A 17,500-nucleotide genomic window follows, 5' to 3' on the forward strand; every position below is an offset into this window, starting at 1 on the left:
GAGTGACTGTGTGTCAAAGGTCTTAAAGTGACTGTGTGCGTGTCAAAGGTCTTAAAGTGAGTGACTGTGTGTCAAATGTCTAACAGTGACCCTGTTCAGGACTGACACAATGATCATGTGGCCGAAGTTGTAGCAGTGACTGTGTGCCCGTGGCAGGGAGCTCATCAGCCTGGTGGGGTCCAGCCGATCAGGGTCTGAGTGGAAGGGCTACGTGCTGGCACTGGGGCTGATGGCGGCAGGGGTCCTGCGGTCCTTCTTCTTCGCTGCCGGCATGTACCGGGCCTGGCTGATCGGCATGCACTTCAAGGCCGTGCTCGTCACCGCTATTTATAGCAAGGTGTGTGTGTGTGTGTGTGTGTGTGTGTGTGGTGTGGGTGGTGGAGGGGGGGGGGGCGTGGGGGTGCTGAGGGGCTGGGCGGGGGGCGGGGGGGGGGGGAGGGGATCGTGTGTGTGTTGGGGGAAGGGGTTATTTGTGTGTGTGTGTGTGGTGGGGGGAGGAGGGGGAGAGGGTGGTCATGTGTGTGTGCGTGTGTATGTGTGTGTGTGTGTGTGTGTGTGTGTGTGTGCAGTTTGTGTGTGTGTGTGTGTGCGTGTAGTGGGGATGTCTGTTGGAGGTGTGTTGGAGTCAACAGGTGATGGAGCGAACATCTATTAAGAAGTTGTGAGCGTCATGTGACAGGCTGTGTGCACCACTTGTCAAGCACTGTGCATCGTGTGACTCTCTCTCTCTCTCTCTCTCTCTCTCTCTGTCTCCCCAACATGCTGTCCTGTCCCCAGGCCATGTGCCTGAGCAACGAGAGCCGCAAGGCGTACAGCCAGGGCGAGGTGGTCAACATGATGTCGGTGGACACGCAGCGCGTGCAGGACTTCATGTCACGGGTGTTCTTCAGCATCACCACCCCGGTGCTCATCATCGCGGCCCTGGCGCTCATCTACGTCTACGTGGGGGCCTCCGTGTTCACGGGCTTCCTCATCCTTGTGGTCCTCATCCCTTTCAACGGCTACATGGCCGGCAAGCAGCGCCAGTTCCAGGAGCACAACCTCCGTTTCAAGGACACGCGGGTCAAGCTCGTCAACGAGATCCTCAACGGCATCAAAGTGAGATTTTTTTTGTTTTCTTTTTTCTCCCTTGGGATGGGGGCTGAGGAGCGGGTGGGTAAAGGGCTGGAAGGGGTGTGTGTGTGTGTGTGTGTGTGTGTGTGTGTGTGTGTGTGTGAGGGGGGGGAAGGGGAGGGGGCGGCGTGGGGGTGTAGGGGTCTGGTATCCATCGATGCTGTTGTTGTTTTTAGTGGTGGTGATGGTGGTTTTCAAATTCAAATTCAAATTCAGAAACACTTTATTAATCGACATGGAAATTAACGTGTGCAATCACGTGGTGCTTTTAGTGTTGTTGATTAGGGGTAGGGGTGAGGGTGTGGATTAATGTACATGCTATTTTATAAACACTGTGTGTGTGTGTGTGTGTGTGTGTGTGTGTGTGTGTGTGTCTGTGTGTCTTTGTGAGTGTGTGTGTGTGTGTGTGTCTTTGTGTGTGTGTGTGTGTGTGTGTGTGTGTGTGTATGTCTTTGTGTGTGTGTGTGTGTGTGTGTGTGTGTGTGTGTGTGTGTGTCTGTATGTCTTTGTGTGTGTGTCTGTGTCTGTGTCTGTGTCTGTGTCTCTCTGTGTGTGTGCTGGCCAGGTGTTAAAGATGTACGCCTGGGAGCAGTCCTTCGAGAAGCGTGTGAACGAGGTGCGGTACAAGGAGATAGCCTACCTGTTCAAGCTCGCCATCGTCTACCTGTGTACGGGGCTCTGCTGGAACATTGCTCCCTTCCTGGTCAGTGTCCATTTCTTCAGCTTCTCTCTCTCTCCCTCTCCCTCCATCCCTCTCTCTCTTTGCCTGTCTGTCTGTCTGTCTGTCTGTCTGTCTCTCTCTCTCTCTCTCTGCCTGTGTCTCTCTATCATTTTGGGTGTCTCTCTCTCTCTCTTTGCCTGTGTCTCTCTCTCTTGTCTTTCTATCACTTTGCCTCTCTCTCTTTTTGCCTGTGTGTGTGTGTATGTGTATGTGTGTGTGTGTGTGTGTGTGTGTGTGTCTTTGCCTGTATCTCTCTCTCTTTGCCTCTCTCTCTCTCTCTCTCTCTCTCTCTCAGCAGTAGAAGTAGTAGTAACAGTAGTAGTAGTATCTACAAAATTTATTATTGTTGTGTCGTTATCGTTATTGTTGTTCTCGTTGTCACGAGGACAGATTGTAAGAATTGGCAATGCCGAAAATCTTTATACTCGAGTGATAAAGTTTTTGAAACCTGAATCTGTGTGTGTGTGTGTGTGTGTGTGTGTGTGTGTGTGTGCGCGCGCGCCCGTGTACACACAGGTGACCCTGGGCACGTTCACCACGTTCGTGCTGTCGGAGCCAGGCCGCTTCCTGGACCCGGGCAAGGCCTTCGTCACCCTGGCTCTCTTCAACATCCTCCGCAACCCTATGGACTTCCTTTCTACCACAGTCTCCCTCTGTGTACAGGTGACACTCTTACTTAATCATCCCTGCACTGCTCCCTGTCTGTCTGTCTGTCTGTCTGTGTGTCTCTTTGTCTCTGTCTCTCTGTTTCTTTCTTTGTGTCTCTGTCTCTGTCTGTCTGTCTGTCTGTCTTCTTCTCCGTACAGGTGACACACCTCCTAAGTACACTACTCTCTCTGTCTCTCTGTGTCTCTCTGTGTCTCTGTCTCTGTCTGTTAGTCTGTCTGCCTGTCTTTCTGTCTGTCTGTTTGTCTCTTTCTCTCTTCATCTTTCGTCTCCCTCTCCATACAAGTGACATACCTCCTACGTACACTGTTTTCTCTGTGTCTCTCTGTGTCTGTCTGTCTGTCTGTCTGCCTCTCTCTCTCTCCCTCTCTCTCTCCCTCTTCATCTTCTGCCTCCCTCTCCGTACAGGTGATACACCTCCTCTGTACTGACACTGTCAAACGGGCAGTGATCCACTCATCTGATAATAGATGGATAGCTCATTGACCAGGAAAACTGAAGCCAACTTGACGCCATACTGACACTCGTATCTGGCTGTCAGTCCGTTGAGAAGTCGTCTGTTGACTGGTGGTAGTTTCTGAACTGTAACCGTGTATCTTCGATGAAATCGTGTTGTGCTTGCCCCCACGACATGCCAAATGTTGTGTCTTGATCGATATCTGCCAATGGTTTATTTACCAAAGTTATTACAGGAAAACAGTGCAGTGACACGTAGCGCAAACTTGCTGTGGAGGCACACAGAGGAATGTCAGCTTATCTAACGCCGCGAGCAAGTGAAAGCTTGCCGTGAAGCAGTGATCGTAGCCAGCTGAGCGCTTCGGCTACATATATGAAGTTACCGCTTCGCGTTACACTGACACGAGTAGCAAAATGGCTGATTGAACACTTCCGCTGGCTCCAGTTAGCAAAGGGGCTCAGAGCATGCACTATCCACCTTTTTGTGGTGACCACTGAGACGGTTGTCATGTGCAGGCTCACGTGTCCACCAAGAGGATCAACAAGTTCCTGTGTGCTGAGGAAATGGACATGGAGTCCGTCACCCACGTCTCCACTTCCAGTGAGTTCCGTGTACAGAAAGACAGATGGGTGGGTGGATGGATGGATGTGTTAGATGGATAGACAGACACTTATGCAGACTGATAGATCAGTTGATTGATTGATTGTTTGGTTGGCAGACATATATACATATATGGACAGAAGGGTGTTATATAGACTGTTTGATTGATTGATTGGTTGGTTGGCAGACATATACATTGATGGATGTAGGAGTGTTATATAGATAGATAGATAGATAGATAGAGAGATTGACAGACTGACAAATAGATGAATAGATCAATTGCATGGATAGACAGACAACGTTCTCCCTATCCTCCCTCTGCGCGCGCGCGCACACACCCACACGCACACACACACACACACACACACACACACGAACTTCTCCCCCCACACCTTCACAGTCCCCCCCCCCCTCAACTCCCCACCACTACCCCCTCACCCCCCTTTTCTTTCTTTCTTTTTGTTTTATTTTTATTTTTAGCCTAATATCACTTACAGTGGAAAGACGTTAAACTGAAGACTACAGTGGTGGCATCAAGCTCAGTGGGTGGTGATGGTGATAATGATGATGATGATGATGACAATGCATGTGCAGGGTTTGCCGTGAAGGTGGAACGAGCTTCCTTTTCCTGGGGAAAGGCACCCCCGTCCCTCAAACAGTAGGACGACAATCTGTCTTGTCTCTCTGTCCTGTCTGTCTGTCCTGTCCATTTTCTGTTTGTCATGTTTATCGACACGCATTTCCGTCTGTCTGCCTGTCTGTCTGTCATGTCTGTCTGTCTCTCTGTCCTGTCTGTCTGTGCCGTCTGTCTGTCTCTCTGTCCTGTCTGTCTGTTGGTCTTTATCTCTGTCTGTCCTGTCTGTATTTCTGATCTGTCTGTCTTCTCTGTCTCTCTGTCCTGTTTGTTCTGTTAGTCTGTCTGTCCTGTCTGTATCGCTTTACTGTCTGTCTTTCCGTCTGTCTGTCATGTTCATCCACACGTCCGTCCGTCTGCCTGTCTGTCTTACATGCCCATCTGTCTGTCCCTCTGTCTGTCCTATCCTGTCTGTCTGTCCTATCCTGTCTGTCTAACTGTCCTGTCCTGTCTATCATGTCTATCCTGTCCGGCAAATGGGTATGTCCTGTCCTGTCTGTGCTGACGCCAGACGGTTCGCTGTAGGCAGGATTGATGTGTAGGTGAGGGAGGGGTCGCCGGCGCCGGTGGTGGCGATGGCAACTGTCGTCTGAGACCCACCTGTCTGTCTGTCTGTCCTGTCCTTTCCTGTTTCCTGTCTGTCCTGTCTTCCTGTCCTGTCTGTATTCTCTGATTGTCCATCTGTCCGCATGTCTGCCTGTATGTACTTACTGTCTGTCTTGCATGCCCATCTGCCTGTCCGTCTGTCTGTCCTATCCTGTCTGTCTGTCTGTCTGTCCTGTCCTGTCCTGTCCTGTCTGTCATGTTTATCCCGTCTATCCTGTCCGGCAAATATGCATGTCCTGTCCTGTCTATGCTGACGTCAGAAGGTCCACTGTGGGCAGGATTGATGTGGATGTGAAGGGGGGTCGCTGGTGGCGGTGGTGGCGATGGCAACTGTCTTCTGAGACCCTTCTGTCTGTCTGTCCATCTGTCTGTCTGTCCTGTTTCCTGTCTGTCCTGTCTTCCTGTCCTGTCTGTATTCTCTGATTGTCTATCTGTCCGCATGTCTGCCTGTGATTACTTACTGTCTGTCTTGCATGCCCATCTGTCTGTATGTCTGTCTGTCCTATCCTGTCTGTCTGTCTGTCTGTCTGTCCTGTCCTGTCTGTGCTGACGCCAAAAGGTCCACTGTGGGCAGGACTGAAGGAGGTGTGAAGGTTGTGGATATTGTGGAGGTGAAGGAGGGGTCGCTGGTAGCGGTGGTGGCGATGGCAACTGTCTTCTGAGACCCATCTGTCTGTCCTGTCCTGTCCTATCCTGTCCTATCCTATCCTGCCCTGTCCTGTCCTGTCTGTCTTCCTGTCTGTCATGTCTATCCCGTCTATCCTGTCCGGCAAACATATACGTCCTGTCCTGTCTGTCCCCTGTCTTGGCTGACGTGGTTGGCCCGCTGTGGGCAGGATCGACGTGGAGGTGAAGGAGGGGTCGCTGGTGGCGGTGGTGGGGCAGGTGGGGGCCGGCAAGTCCTCCTTCATCAACGCCTTGCTGGGGCAGATGGATAAGCAGAAGGGCAAGGTCATGCTCAAGGTGCGTCCTCCACCAAGGTGCATCGCACACCTGTCTGTCTGTGTGTGTGGTGGTGGTGCGTGGTGGTGTTTGTGTGTGTGTGTGTGTGGGTAGGGGTGGATGGGGATGGGTGAGTGAATGTGTGTGTGTGTGTTTGTGTGTGTGTGTGTGTGTGTGTGTGTGTGTGTGTGTATAAGATATCTGTACCGTAGTTACGTATGTTCGAAATATCTGGGGATGTATAGCATACATGCTTGTGATATCCTGCGATCTGTAGCGTAAATATAATTGAGAGATAACTGTGGACCTGTGTCCAGGTATTTGTATCGTAACCTTTGTTCGAGATATGTCCAGGGATCTGTAACGTACATATGCTTGTACTGTCTAGAGTCCTGTAGCGTACCTACATGTCTGTATTCTTGGGGGATCTGTAGCTTACATTGTTTGTATTGTCTGGGGATGTGTGTATTGCATACATATGTTGGTACTGTTTAGTGATCTGTAGAGTACATGTGTTTGTATTGTCTGGCAAATGTGTACTAACGTACCCACGTTTTGTACTGCACTGCACTGCGCTGCCCAGGGATCTGTGGCGTACGTGGCCCAGCAGGCGTGGATCCAGAACGCCACGGTGCGGGACAACATCCTGTTCAGCAGGGGCTTCCACGAGGACCGCTACCGGGTCGTCCTCAAGGCGTGCCAGCTGGAGCGGGACATGCAGATCCTGGCGGCTGGGGACATGACGGAGATAGGGGAGAAGGTAGCGTGCAGACGTCATGGTGATGACACCATTATGGTGGTGGTGTTGGTGGTGATGATGACGGAGATTTGGGAGTTGGTAGTGTATTGACGTCATGATGATGGTGGTGATGATGATGGGGGTGATGATGACGGAGATAGGGGAGAAGATAATGTATTGACGTCATGATGATGTCGTCACGATTGTGATGGTGATGATGACGGATATAGGAAGAAGGTCGTCGTGATGATGATGGTGATGATGGCGGAGATAGAGGAGAAGATATCGTGCTGACGTCATGATGATGTCGCGATGGTGACGTCATGACAATGTCGTCACGAATATGGTGATTATGACGGAGATAGTAGAGAAGGTAGCGTGCTGACGTCATAATGATGTATTGATGATGGTGGGGATGATGACAGAGATAGTGGAGAAGGTAGCGTGCTGACGTCATGATGATGGTGGTCACTCATCATTTATCGGGCACACATGTTCTCATAATATTGTATGCGCTTGATAGTCCCCCCTCGCCCCCCCCCCCCCCCCGCCCCTACTCCCCCCCCCCCACACACAGTTTCAGTTTCCCAAGGAAGCGTCACTGCTTCCGGACAATTCTGTGTACGCAACATCGTATCTGCTAGGCAATGTCTGACAGCAGCATAACGAAATGCGCTAGTAAGGCCTTGTGTGTGCATGGGTGCGCGTCTCTCTCTCTCTCTCTCTCTCTCTCTCTCTACATATACATGTATGTATGTATGTATGTATGGAGAGTGAGTGAGAGAGAGAGAGAGAGAGAGAGAGAGAGCTCGGTCCCACGCTGACCAAAATCAACGCAATAGGATAACAGGTTATATACGTGACACCCCACGTTGTGGCCGGCAGGGCATCAACCTGAGCGGCGGACAGAAGCAGCGCGTGAGTCTGGCGCGTGCGGTGTACAGTGACCGTGACGTGTACCTGCTGGACGACCCGCTGTCCGCTGTGGACAGCCACGTGGGGAAGGCCCTCTTCAGTGACGTCATTGGGCCCAAAGGCCTGCTGCAGAAAAAGGTGCAGTGCACCTTGGATTTCTTGTGTGTTGATATGCTTTTTGACATCACTATTTTTTGGTTTATATATAGGATGTGGTGTAAAAGATGCTCGTGTATAATGTTTCAGTGTCCCCAGGGCGCAGCAAGAAATGTACTTCTTGCTTTGCCTTGCCTTGCCTTGCCTTGCGGATGGGAGCGTGTTTGTGTATTTCCTACCTGTTATTTCACCTGAAAAAAACAACAACAAACCCCGGACCGGAACCGCTTAGTAAAAAAACAACAACAACAAAACAAACAACAAAAAAAAACACCACCAAAAAACCTTGACGTTGTGTGCATCCATTTCACTATTGAGTCATTGAGCAAGAGTGACCGCTTTGCTTGTAGTTCGACATAACTGTAGCGTATAACAGTTTGTATTTCAACAAAGACAACTGCGTTGATCATCAGAGAATCGTGTTCTCCATTTCCCTCTCCGTCAGGAGAAAGTCGCTTGATCAAATTGTCATTCACCGCTCCCAACCAATGGAAACCCCTACCATATAGATTAAAAACACTCTCAGTCCATTTCCAGCTTCTAAACTAATCTAATGTGTACGTGTATAATCTTGCTGTGTGCATTGTACTTACCGTAGTATGCACTTCTGTTCCGTTGTCTTGTCACAGATTGTAATGTGTGTTCCTCGCTTAGTTGGACCTCACGATTTGATGGAAGAACTCACGCATTACAGTACATCCTTACTGGAACCATTGCATCTATTGCATTATAAAGCGCATTGAGCAAAAGTTATTTGATTAAACATTATACATGCATACATACATGCAAACATACACACACATATATATGTATATGTACATGTGTACATGTGTGTGTGTGTGTGTGTGTGTGTGTGTGTGCAAGAAATTATTCTTCTAATCATAATTGACAACAACAACAACAGCAACAATGATAATAATAATAATGATAATAACAATAACAATAATAATAATAATGATAATGATACTACGACTACTATTACTACAAGTGAAATATAAAATAAAAACACCACCACCACCACCTGCACTACTACTGGCAATAAGATGATGAATGATGATGATGATGATGAATGATGATAATGACGACCATTTCCTCTGCCTCCGCCCCCCTCCCCCCCCTTCCCCTCCCCCACCCCCGGTCCTTTGCGATGACGTCAGACGCGCGTGCTGGTGACGCACGGTGTGCACTGGCTGCCCCTGGTGGATGACATCATCGTGCTGAGCAACGGGCGGGTGACGGCCCACGGGTCATACGCACAGCTCATGTCCAGCGACGGACCCTTCGCCCAGTTCCTCAAGACTCACCTCACGGAAAGCAACGGCGGCGGCGACGATGATGACGATGACGTTGATGAGGACGAGGACCCAGAGAGTGAGTTGCTTGGGATGCCGTGTATATTATGTATCTCTTCATGGATATAGATAATTATAATGTTTTTTTATATTTTTTATCTAAGTCCCAGAAACAACAACTTATTATAAATCATTGCCGGATGGCTTGTTTCAGTTTCAGTTTCAGTAGCTCAAGGAGGCGTCACTGCGTTCGGACAAATCCATATACGCTACACCAAATCTGCCAAGCAGATGCCTGACCAGCAGCGTAACCCAACGCGCTTAGTCAGGCCTTGAGAAAAAAAAAATATATAGATAAGCTTACATAAATAAATAAATAAATAAATAATAATTATGATATTAAAAAAAAGGTAGTAGTAATGAAAATAATAATGAAATAATAATAATAATAATAATGGCTTGTATATATTATCATTAATCCGCTGTGGAATATTATTTTCTTTCTTTCTTTCTTTCTTTAGTTTGTTAGTTATTTAGTTATTTAGTAATTCAAATACTTATTTCAAAGGTTCGAAAAATACCCAGAATTCTTTGCAGTTGCTTTAATGTGAACAGCAGCAGGCAACCTTATCTCCCAGCGCTAACTGTTAATACCGGGAATATGCGTAGGATGATGACGAACTTGTGTCAGTATTGAACATTGTTGTGATTATGACGATATTGTTCCTCTTATTGTTGTTGTAGTTGGTGTTGTGTCAGTCCTGGCTGTTGTAGTACTGATTACGTTGTTGTTGTTGGTGGTGTCAATCCTGGTCGCAGTAGTGATTCTTACGAATTTTGTTGTGTTTATATCAGTCCTGGATGTTGTTGTGATGAAGCGATAATGGTGTTGTTGCTGTGTCAGTCCTGGATGTTGTTGTGATGAAGCGATAATGGTGTTGTTGCTGTGTCAGTCCTGGATGTTGTTGTGATGAAGCGATAATGGTGTTGTTGCTGTGTCAGCCCTGGATGTTGTTGTGATGAAGAAATAATGGTGTTGTTGCTGTGTCAGTCCTGGATGTTGTTGTGATGAAGCGATGATGGTGTTGTTGCTGTGTCAGTCCTGGATGTTGTTGTGATGGAGCGATGATGGTGTTGTTGCTGTGTCAGTCCTGGATGTTGTTGTGATGAAGCGATGATGGTGTTGTTGCTGTGTCAGTCCTGGATGTTGTGATGAAGCGATAATGGTGTTGTTGCTGTGTCAGCCCTGGATGTTGTTGTGATGAAGCGATAATGGTGTTGTTGCTGTGTCAGTACTGGATGTTGTGATGAAGCGATAATGGTGTTGTTGCTGTGTCAGCCCTGGATGTTGTTGTGATGAAGCGATGATGGTGTTGTTTCTGTGTCAGTCCTGGATGTTGTTGTGATGGAGCGATAATGGTGTTGTTGCTGTGTCAGTACTGGATGTTGTTGTGATGAAGCGATAATGGTGTTGTTGCTGTGTCAGTCCTGGATGTTGTTGTGATGAAGCGATAATGGTGTTGTTGCTGTGTCAGTCCTGGATGTTGTTGTGATGAAGCGATAATGGTGTTGTTGCTGTGTCAGTACTGGATGTTGTTGTGATGAAGCGATGATAGTGTTGTTGCTGTGTCAGTCCTGGATGTTGTTGTGATGAAGCGATGATGGTGTTGTTGCTGTGTCAGTACTGGATGATGTTGTGATGAAGCGATAATGGTGTTGTTGCTGTGTCAGTACTGGATGTTGTTGTGATGAAGCGATAATGGTGTTGTTGCTGTGTCAGTCCTGGATGTTGTTGTGATGAAGCGATAATGGTGTTGTTGCTGTGTCAGTCCTGGATGTTGTTGTGATGGAGCCATGATGGTGTTGTTGCTGTGTCAGTCCTGGATGTTGTTGTGATGGAGCCATGATGGTGTTGTTGCTGTGTCAGTCCTGGATGTTGTTGTGATGGAGCCATGATGGTGTTGTTGCTGTGTCAGTACTGGATGTTGTTGTCATGAAGCGATAATGGTGTTGTTGCTGTGTCAGTCCTGGATGTTGTTGTGATGGAGCGATGATGGTGTTGTTGCTGTGTCAGTCCTGGATGTTGTTGTGATGAAGCGATGATGGTGTTGTTGCTGTGTCAGTCCTGGATGTTGTTGTGATAGAGCGATAATGGTGTTGTTGCTGTGTCAGCCCTGGATGTTGTTGTGATGAAGCGATGATGGTGTTGTTGCTGTGTCAGCCCTGGATGTTGTTGTGATGAAGCGATGATGGCGTTGTTGCTGTGTCAGTCCTGGATGTTGTTGTGATGAAGCGATGATGGTGTTGTTGCTGTGTCAGTCCTGGATGTTGTTGTGATGAAGCGATAATGGTGTTGTTGCTGTGTTAGTCCTGGATGTTGTTGTGATGAAGCGATAATGGTGTTGTTGCTGTGTCAGTACTGGATGTTGTTGTCATGAAGCGATAATGGTGTTGTTGCTGTGTCAGTACTGGATGTTGTGATGAAGCGATGATGGTGTTGATGCTGTGTCAGTACTGGATGTTGTTGTGATGGAGCGATGATGGTGTTGATGCTGTGTCAGTCCTGGATGTTGTTGTCATGAAGCGATAATGGTGTTGTTGCTGTGTCAGTCCTGGATGTTGTTGTCATGAAGCGATAATGGTGTTGTTGCTGTGTCAGTCCTGGATGTTGTTGTGATGGAGCGATGATGGCGTTGTTGCTGTGTCAGTCCTGGATGTTGTTGTGATGAAGCGATAATGGTGTTGTTGCTGTGTCAGCCCTGGATGTTGTTGTGATGGAGCGATGATGGTGTTGTTGCTGTGTCAGCCCTGGATGTTGTTGTGATGAAGCAATAATGGTGTTGTTGCTGTGTCAGTCCTGGATGTTGTTGTGATGAAGCGATGATGGTGTTGTTGCTGTGTCAGTCCTGGATGTTGTTGTGATGAAGCGATGATGGTGTTGTTGCTGTGTCAGTCCTGGCCATCAAGCAGAGGATGTTGGACCAGGTGGAATACCTGACCTCAGACGGGGGAACCACGTCAGGTGATGAGATAAAAGGGAGGTACCGGCAGCGGCGTCGTAAAAGGTGAGCAGTGTTTGGGGGAACTCCCACCTGTGGTCATCTCCGCGACGTTTGTATTGTATTGTATTGTATTGTATTGTATTGTATTGTTCTTTTTTATCACAGCAAATTTCTCCGTGTGAAATTCGGGCTGCTCTCCCCACGGAGAGCGCGTAACTTCACTGAGAGCGCCCCCACGCCACCCTCCTTTTTTGTATTTTTTCCCGCCTGCAGTTGTTTTTTTTTTGTTTTTTTTTCCTATCGAAGTTGATTTTTCTACAGAATTTTGCCAGGGACAACCCTTGTGTTGCCTTGGGTTCTTTTACGTGAGCTAAATACATGCTGCATACGGGAACTTGGTTTATCGTCCCATCCGAATGACTAGCGCCCAGACCATCACGCAAGGTCTAGTGGAGGGGGAGAAAATACTGGCGACTGTGCCGGGATTCGAACCAGTGCGCTCAGATTCTCTCGCTTCCCAGGCGGACGCGTTACCTCTAGGCCATCACTTCACTGAAACCCAACGCTCGGCTTATATCACATACTGACATAAGTAAAAAGTTTGGCCAACAGCAAAGTGAGAGCTTTATGATCAATGGTTTCTCCACTACAATGAGAATTCATTTAAAGCTTAGCCGTTTGTGAAGGGCTGTGAAATTAGCAATATGTATCTGTTACTGAACCAACGAATGTATATACAAACAAACAAACAAACACGCCAACACAATTCTCTCTCTCTCTCATTCTCTCTCTGTCTCTCTTTCTCTGTGTTCGTGTGCGTGAGAGAGAGAGAGAGATTTAATGTCATTGGCCATGAGATCTTCATGACATGGGCGAAGAGAGAGAGAGAGAGAGAGAGAGAGAGAGAGAGAGAGAGAGAGATTTTATGTCATTAGCCATGAGATCTTCATGACATGGGCGAAAAGAGAGAGACAGAGACAGAGAGAGAGAGAGATTTAATGTCATTGGCCATGAAGTCTTCATGACATGGGCGAAGAGAGAGAGAGAGAGAGAAAGAGAGAGATTTAATGTCATTGGCCATGAGATCTTAATGACATGAGCGAAAAGAGACAGAGAGAGACAGACACAGAGAGACACACACACACAGAGAGAGAGAGAGAGAGAGAGAGAGAGAGAGAGAGAGAGGAATATCATTAGGAAAGGGATAAAAATAAAATGGAGCACGGTACTGATGCACGCAGTGATCAAAGTACACGACCAGGCAGGAAGGTGACAGACTCGTTAAAGCGATAGCCAGTCCAGTGTCCGTGAGGATCGGGGTTCGATTCCCGCTCTCACCCTCTCTCCCAAGTTTGACAAGAAGATCAAACTGAGCTTCCAGTCATTTGGATGAGACTGTAGCTTGATGAAGCCTTTTGTACACGAAAGTGTGTCTTCACAAGTGACTGAGAACGTTGATGTTTTTTGACTTTTTGCATTCATTATCAGTTGTTTCGCTTGTCAGTTTAACGACTTCTCTTTTACGAAGTCCTTTAATTTCCTGTAACTGTATTTAGAGTTGTTTTTTTGTTTGTTTTTTGTTTGTTTTGTTGTTGTTGTTTTTTGTTGTTGTTTTTTTCCCAAATTTCACCCACATTTTTACCCTCATTTGTCCAGTTTCTCCCAACCCTCCATTCATCCACATCTCCCACCCCTTCTAACCGATAATACTCAGATGTATTCATAAATACTTTAACAAAATGTCTTCAATCACCGATATGTGTGACGGGACATTAAACAAAATTCCTCCTGAGACAATAAACAGAGGTCCCCCGTGCAGCACGTACTTGACGCACTGAAAAAGAACCCATGGCAACAAAAATGGCGACGTCCTCAGGCAAAATTCTGCAGTAGAAATCCACTCCGATAGGTACACAATATACATACATGCATGCTGAAGGCCTGGCTAAACGCGTTAGGTTATGCTGCTCGTCAGGGATCTATCTCCCTTGCAGAAGTGGTGTAGCGTTTAATATTAATGATGGATTCACCCGAACACAGTGAAGCCTCTCTGAGAAACTGAAACTGATAATGTCAGCATGGGCAAGTAGTGGTCAGTTATGGTCAACAGTAGTCAGCAGCGCTCAGTCAATGGACAAATCCTGTCAAAAATTCCCAAGTACTTCGGAGGAATTTTGTTTAATGTCCCGTCACACATATCGGTGATTGAAGACATTTCTTCGTTAAAGTATTTATATGTACATTTGAGTATTATCGGTTAGAAGGGGTGGGAGATGTGAATGAATGAAGGGTTGGGGGAAACTGGGCAAATGATTGTGAAATGAGGGTGAAATTTGAAAAAAAAAAATCTATATACAATTACAGGAAATTACTTAAAAGACTTCATAAAAGAAAAGTCATTAAACTGACAAGCGAAACAACTGATAATGAATGCAAAAAGTAAAGAAAAAACATCAACGTTCTCAGTCACTTGTGAAGACACACTTTCGTGTACATAAGTACTTCATAACCACCGCAAAATTTACCTACTGCATTTCGACGCCCAAAGGTGACAATGGGCTGACTGTGACAAAGACACGTACATGAACCCTCACCGCCCTTTGTGTCTGCAGGAACACCAGTCAGACGACCAACAAGAACAACAACAAGAAGCAGCAGGAGGGGGAGGAGGGGGACGAGGCAGCGAGGAAGAGAGAGGAGAAGGAGACAGAGGGAAAACTGACCACTGTGGAGAGGATGGAGACTGGACGGGTAGGGGGGGGTTCTTCGTCATCGTCGTCATTATCATCATCGTCAACATCACCGTCGTCGTCATCATTATCATCATCGTCGTCGTCATCGTCATCATCATCGTCATCATCACCGTCGTTGTCCTCGTCGTCGTCGTTGTCATCATCATCATTATCATCGGCGTCGTCGTCGTCATTATCATCAGCATCATCGTTGTCGTCGTCGTCATCATTATCATCACCGTCGTCATCATCATCATCATCACCGTCGTCATTATCATCATCATCATCGTCACCGTCGTCGTCATCATCATCATCATCACCGTCTTCGTCGTCGTCTTCATTATTGTCGCCGTCTTCGGCGTCATCGTCATCATCACCACAGTCGTCTTCGTCGTTATCATCATCATCATCATCGTCCTGGTGGTGGTCATCTTCTTCATCATCGTTATTATCATCATCACCGTCGTCGTCATCATCATCATCATCATTACCATCATCATCATCGGCAGCAGCAGCAGCAACAATAATAATAACCATCGTCAATATAATTGATACTCTTAAAAAAAAAAAAAAAAAAAAAAAAAATCGTAACTTAGAAAGGATGCGTGACGAGTCGCCAATACAACACAACACAACACAACACTCCACTGTTGCACAGTGCACTGCCCCCTTTGCAGGTATCGTGGCGGGTGTACTGGATGTACCTGAAGGCTGCAGGGCCCCTCCCCTTCGGCATAGCCCTGCTCAGCTTCGGGGCCTTCCAGGCGGCCAGCGTGGGCGCCAACTTCCGGCTGAGTCAGTGGACCGACGACCCGCTGCTGAACAACCAGTCCATGTGGGGCACGCAGCGTGTGGTGGACACTAACGACGACTACCTCCTGTCGTACGGGCTGATGGGGGTGCTGCAGTGTACGTGGTTGTATTTTTGTGGGTTGTTTGTTGTTTTGTTTGTGTGATGTTGTTTGTTGTTGTTGGAGGTGGTGGTGGTGGTGGGGGCGGTGTGTGTGTGTGTGTGTGTGTGTGTGTGTGTGTGTGCGCGCGTATGGGTTTGCGTGTGCGTGTGTGTCCTGCTCATGATCTACAACTCCCAGCTACAGTTGTCCTGCTGAACCTGTTAACAGTTGCCCTGCTGATGATCTGCAGCTACCTGTTACTTCAGTTGTCCTGCTGTCATTTCTACCACTACCTGTTGCCTGCTGATGATCTTCAACTACGTATTACCTGCTGATGGTCTACAACTACCTGTTACTACAGTTGTCCTGCTGATGATCTACAACTACTTGTTACTACAGTTGTCTTGCTGATGATATACAACCACCTGTTACTACATTTGTCCTGCTGATGATCTACAACTACTTGTTACTACATTTATCTTGCTGATGATCTACAGCTGCCTGTTACACCTGTCCTGCTAATGAACTACAACTACTTGTTACTACTACAATTGTCTTGCTGATGATCTACAACTACTTGTTACTACTACAATTGTCCTGCTGATGATCTACAACTACTTGTTACTACAGTTGTCTTGCTGATGATCTACAGCTACCTGTTACAGTTGTCCTGCTGATGTTGACCTACAACTACCTGTTATTACAGTTGTCCTGCTGATGATTTACAATACTACATTTGTCCTGCTGATCTACAGCTACCTGTTACAGTTGTCCTGCTGATGTTGACCTACAACTACCTGTTACTACATTTGTCCTGCTGATGATCTACAACTACCTGTTACAGTTGTCATCCTGATGATTTACAATACTACATCTGTCTTGCTGATGATCTACAACTGCCTGTTACAGTTGTCCTGCTGATAGTCTACAACTACCTGTTATTACAGTTGTCCTGCTGATATTCTACAACTACCTGTTCTGGACGCGGATGGTGCACGCCGGGAGGAAGGTCCACGACACGCTGATCCGGAGGCTGTTCCGCGCCCCCATGGCCTTCTTCGACACCACGCCCATGGGCCGAATCATCAACAGGTTCTCCCGCGACGTGGAGGTGGTGAGTTGTTGCCCCTTGTGTGTCCGTCTGCCGCCCGCTCGCTGTGTGTGTGTGGGGGGGAGGGAGGGAAGGGGGTTGGGGGTGGTGGCTGCTGCACTGTGGCGACGACGACGAAGACGATGACGCTCTTTCCTTTTCCTTCTTCCAACCCCTCCCACCCCCTCCTAACCCCCGTGTGGGGTGGGTGGGAGTGGGGATGGGGGGTGGTGAGAGGGGGCGAGGGGGTGGGTAAGTGGGAGAGCACGGTCCGAATTTCATGCAGAGAAATCTGTTGTGATAAAAACCAACAGCATAGAAATCCAATTAACTGCGGTGCAATACAATACAATACAATACAATGCAAATCAGTACAATACAATACAATACAATACAATGCAAATCAGTACAATACAATACAATACAATACAATGCAAATCAGTACAATACAATACAATACAATACAATGCAAATCAGTACAATACAATATTTTTCAATACTTTGCAATACAGAAGCGATACAATACAATACAATAAAACACAGTACAAATCAGTACATAGAGGTAATACCACTGGAGTCACAAAAAGAAAAAAAAAGAAAGAAAAAGAAAAAGAAGCTGACATTGACTAATACTTGATATTTATTCAGTATGGACACACACACACACACACACACACACACACACACACACACACCATTGATACCTATTTTATATGGTGAGGTGAATATTTGTCGATGTAAGCTTCTTCTTTTATGTTATCTTTTTTGGGGGGAGGAAGGGGGGTGTTGAGGAGTGTTGAGAGGGAGCAGGGGGTTGTTTTTCTCAGCGGAGAAACTGCAGCAATTGTGACTCCAGTGGTGACCTCTATGCACACACACACACACAGACCCACCCAAAACACACACACACACACACACACACACAGAACATTGACACCTATG

General features: G+C 47.2%; 1 protein-coding gene across 2 annotated transcripts in view; it reads left to right on the forward strand.

Annotated features, from left to right (window-relative positions):
* LOC143290458 (multidrug resistance-associated protein 1-like) overlaps window positions 1–17,500 on the forward strand; it is a 76,432-nt gene that overhangs the window by 39,937 nt on the left and 18,995 nt on the right. For both annotated transcript variants that reach the window (XM_076599907.1, XM_076599906.1), the window contains exons 10-23: window positions 157–337; window positions 778–1,098; window positions 1,679–1,816; window positions 2,351–2,497; window positions 3,473–3,557; window positions 4,152–4,215; window positions 5,634–5,760; window positions 6,323–6,499; window positions 7,364–7,531; window positions 8,707–8,920; window positions 11,795–11,906; window positions 14,456–14,594; window positions 15,253–15,484; window positions 16,416–16,582. In XM_076599907.1, the coding sequence (XP_076456022.1) occupies window positions 157–337; window positions 778–1,098; window positions 1,679–1,816; window positions 2,351–2,497; window positions 3,473–3,557; window positions 4,152–4,215; window positions 5,634–5,760; window positions 6,323–6,499; window positions 7,364–7,531; window positions 8,707–8,920; window positions 11,795–11,906; window positions 14,456–14,594; window positions 15,253–15,484; window positions 16,416–16,582 (2,272 nt within the window). The remainder of the gene's footprint in view (window positions 1–156; window positions 338–777; window positions 1,099–1,678; window positions 1,817–2,350; window positions 2,498–3,472; window positions 3,558–4,151; window positions 4,216–5,633; window positions 5,761–6,322; window positions 6,500–7,363; window positions 7,532–8,706; window positions 8,921–11,794; window positions 11,907–14,455; window positions 14,595–15,252; window positions 15,485–16,415; window positions 16,583–17,500) is intronic.

This window comes from Babylonia areolata, chromosome 15 (genome assembly GCF_041734735.1).
Source record: "Babylonia areolata isolate BAREFJ2019XMU chromosome 15, ASM4173473v1, whole genome shotgun sequence".
Lineage (NCBI taxonomy): Eukaryota > Metazoa > Mollusca > Gastropoda > Neogastropoda > Buccinidae > Babylonia > Babylonia areolata.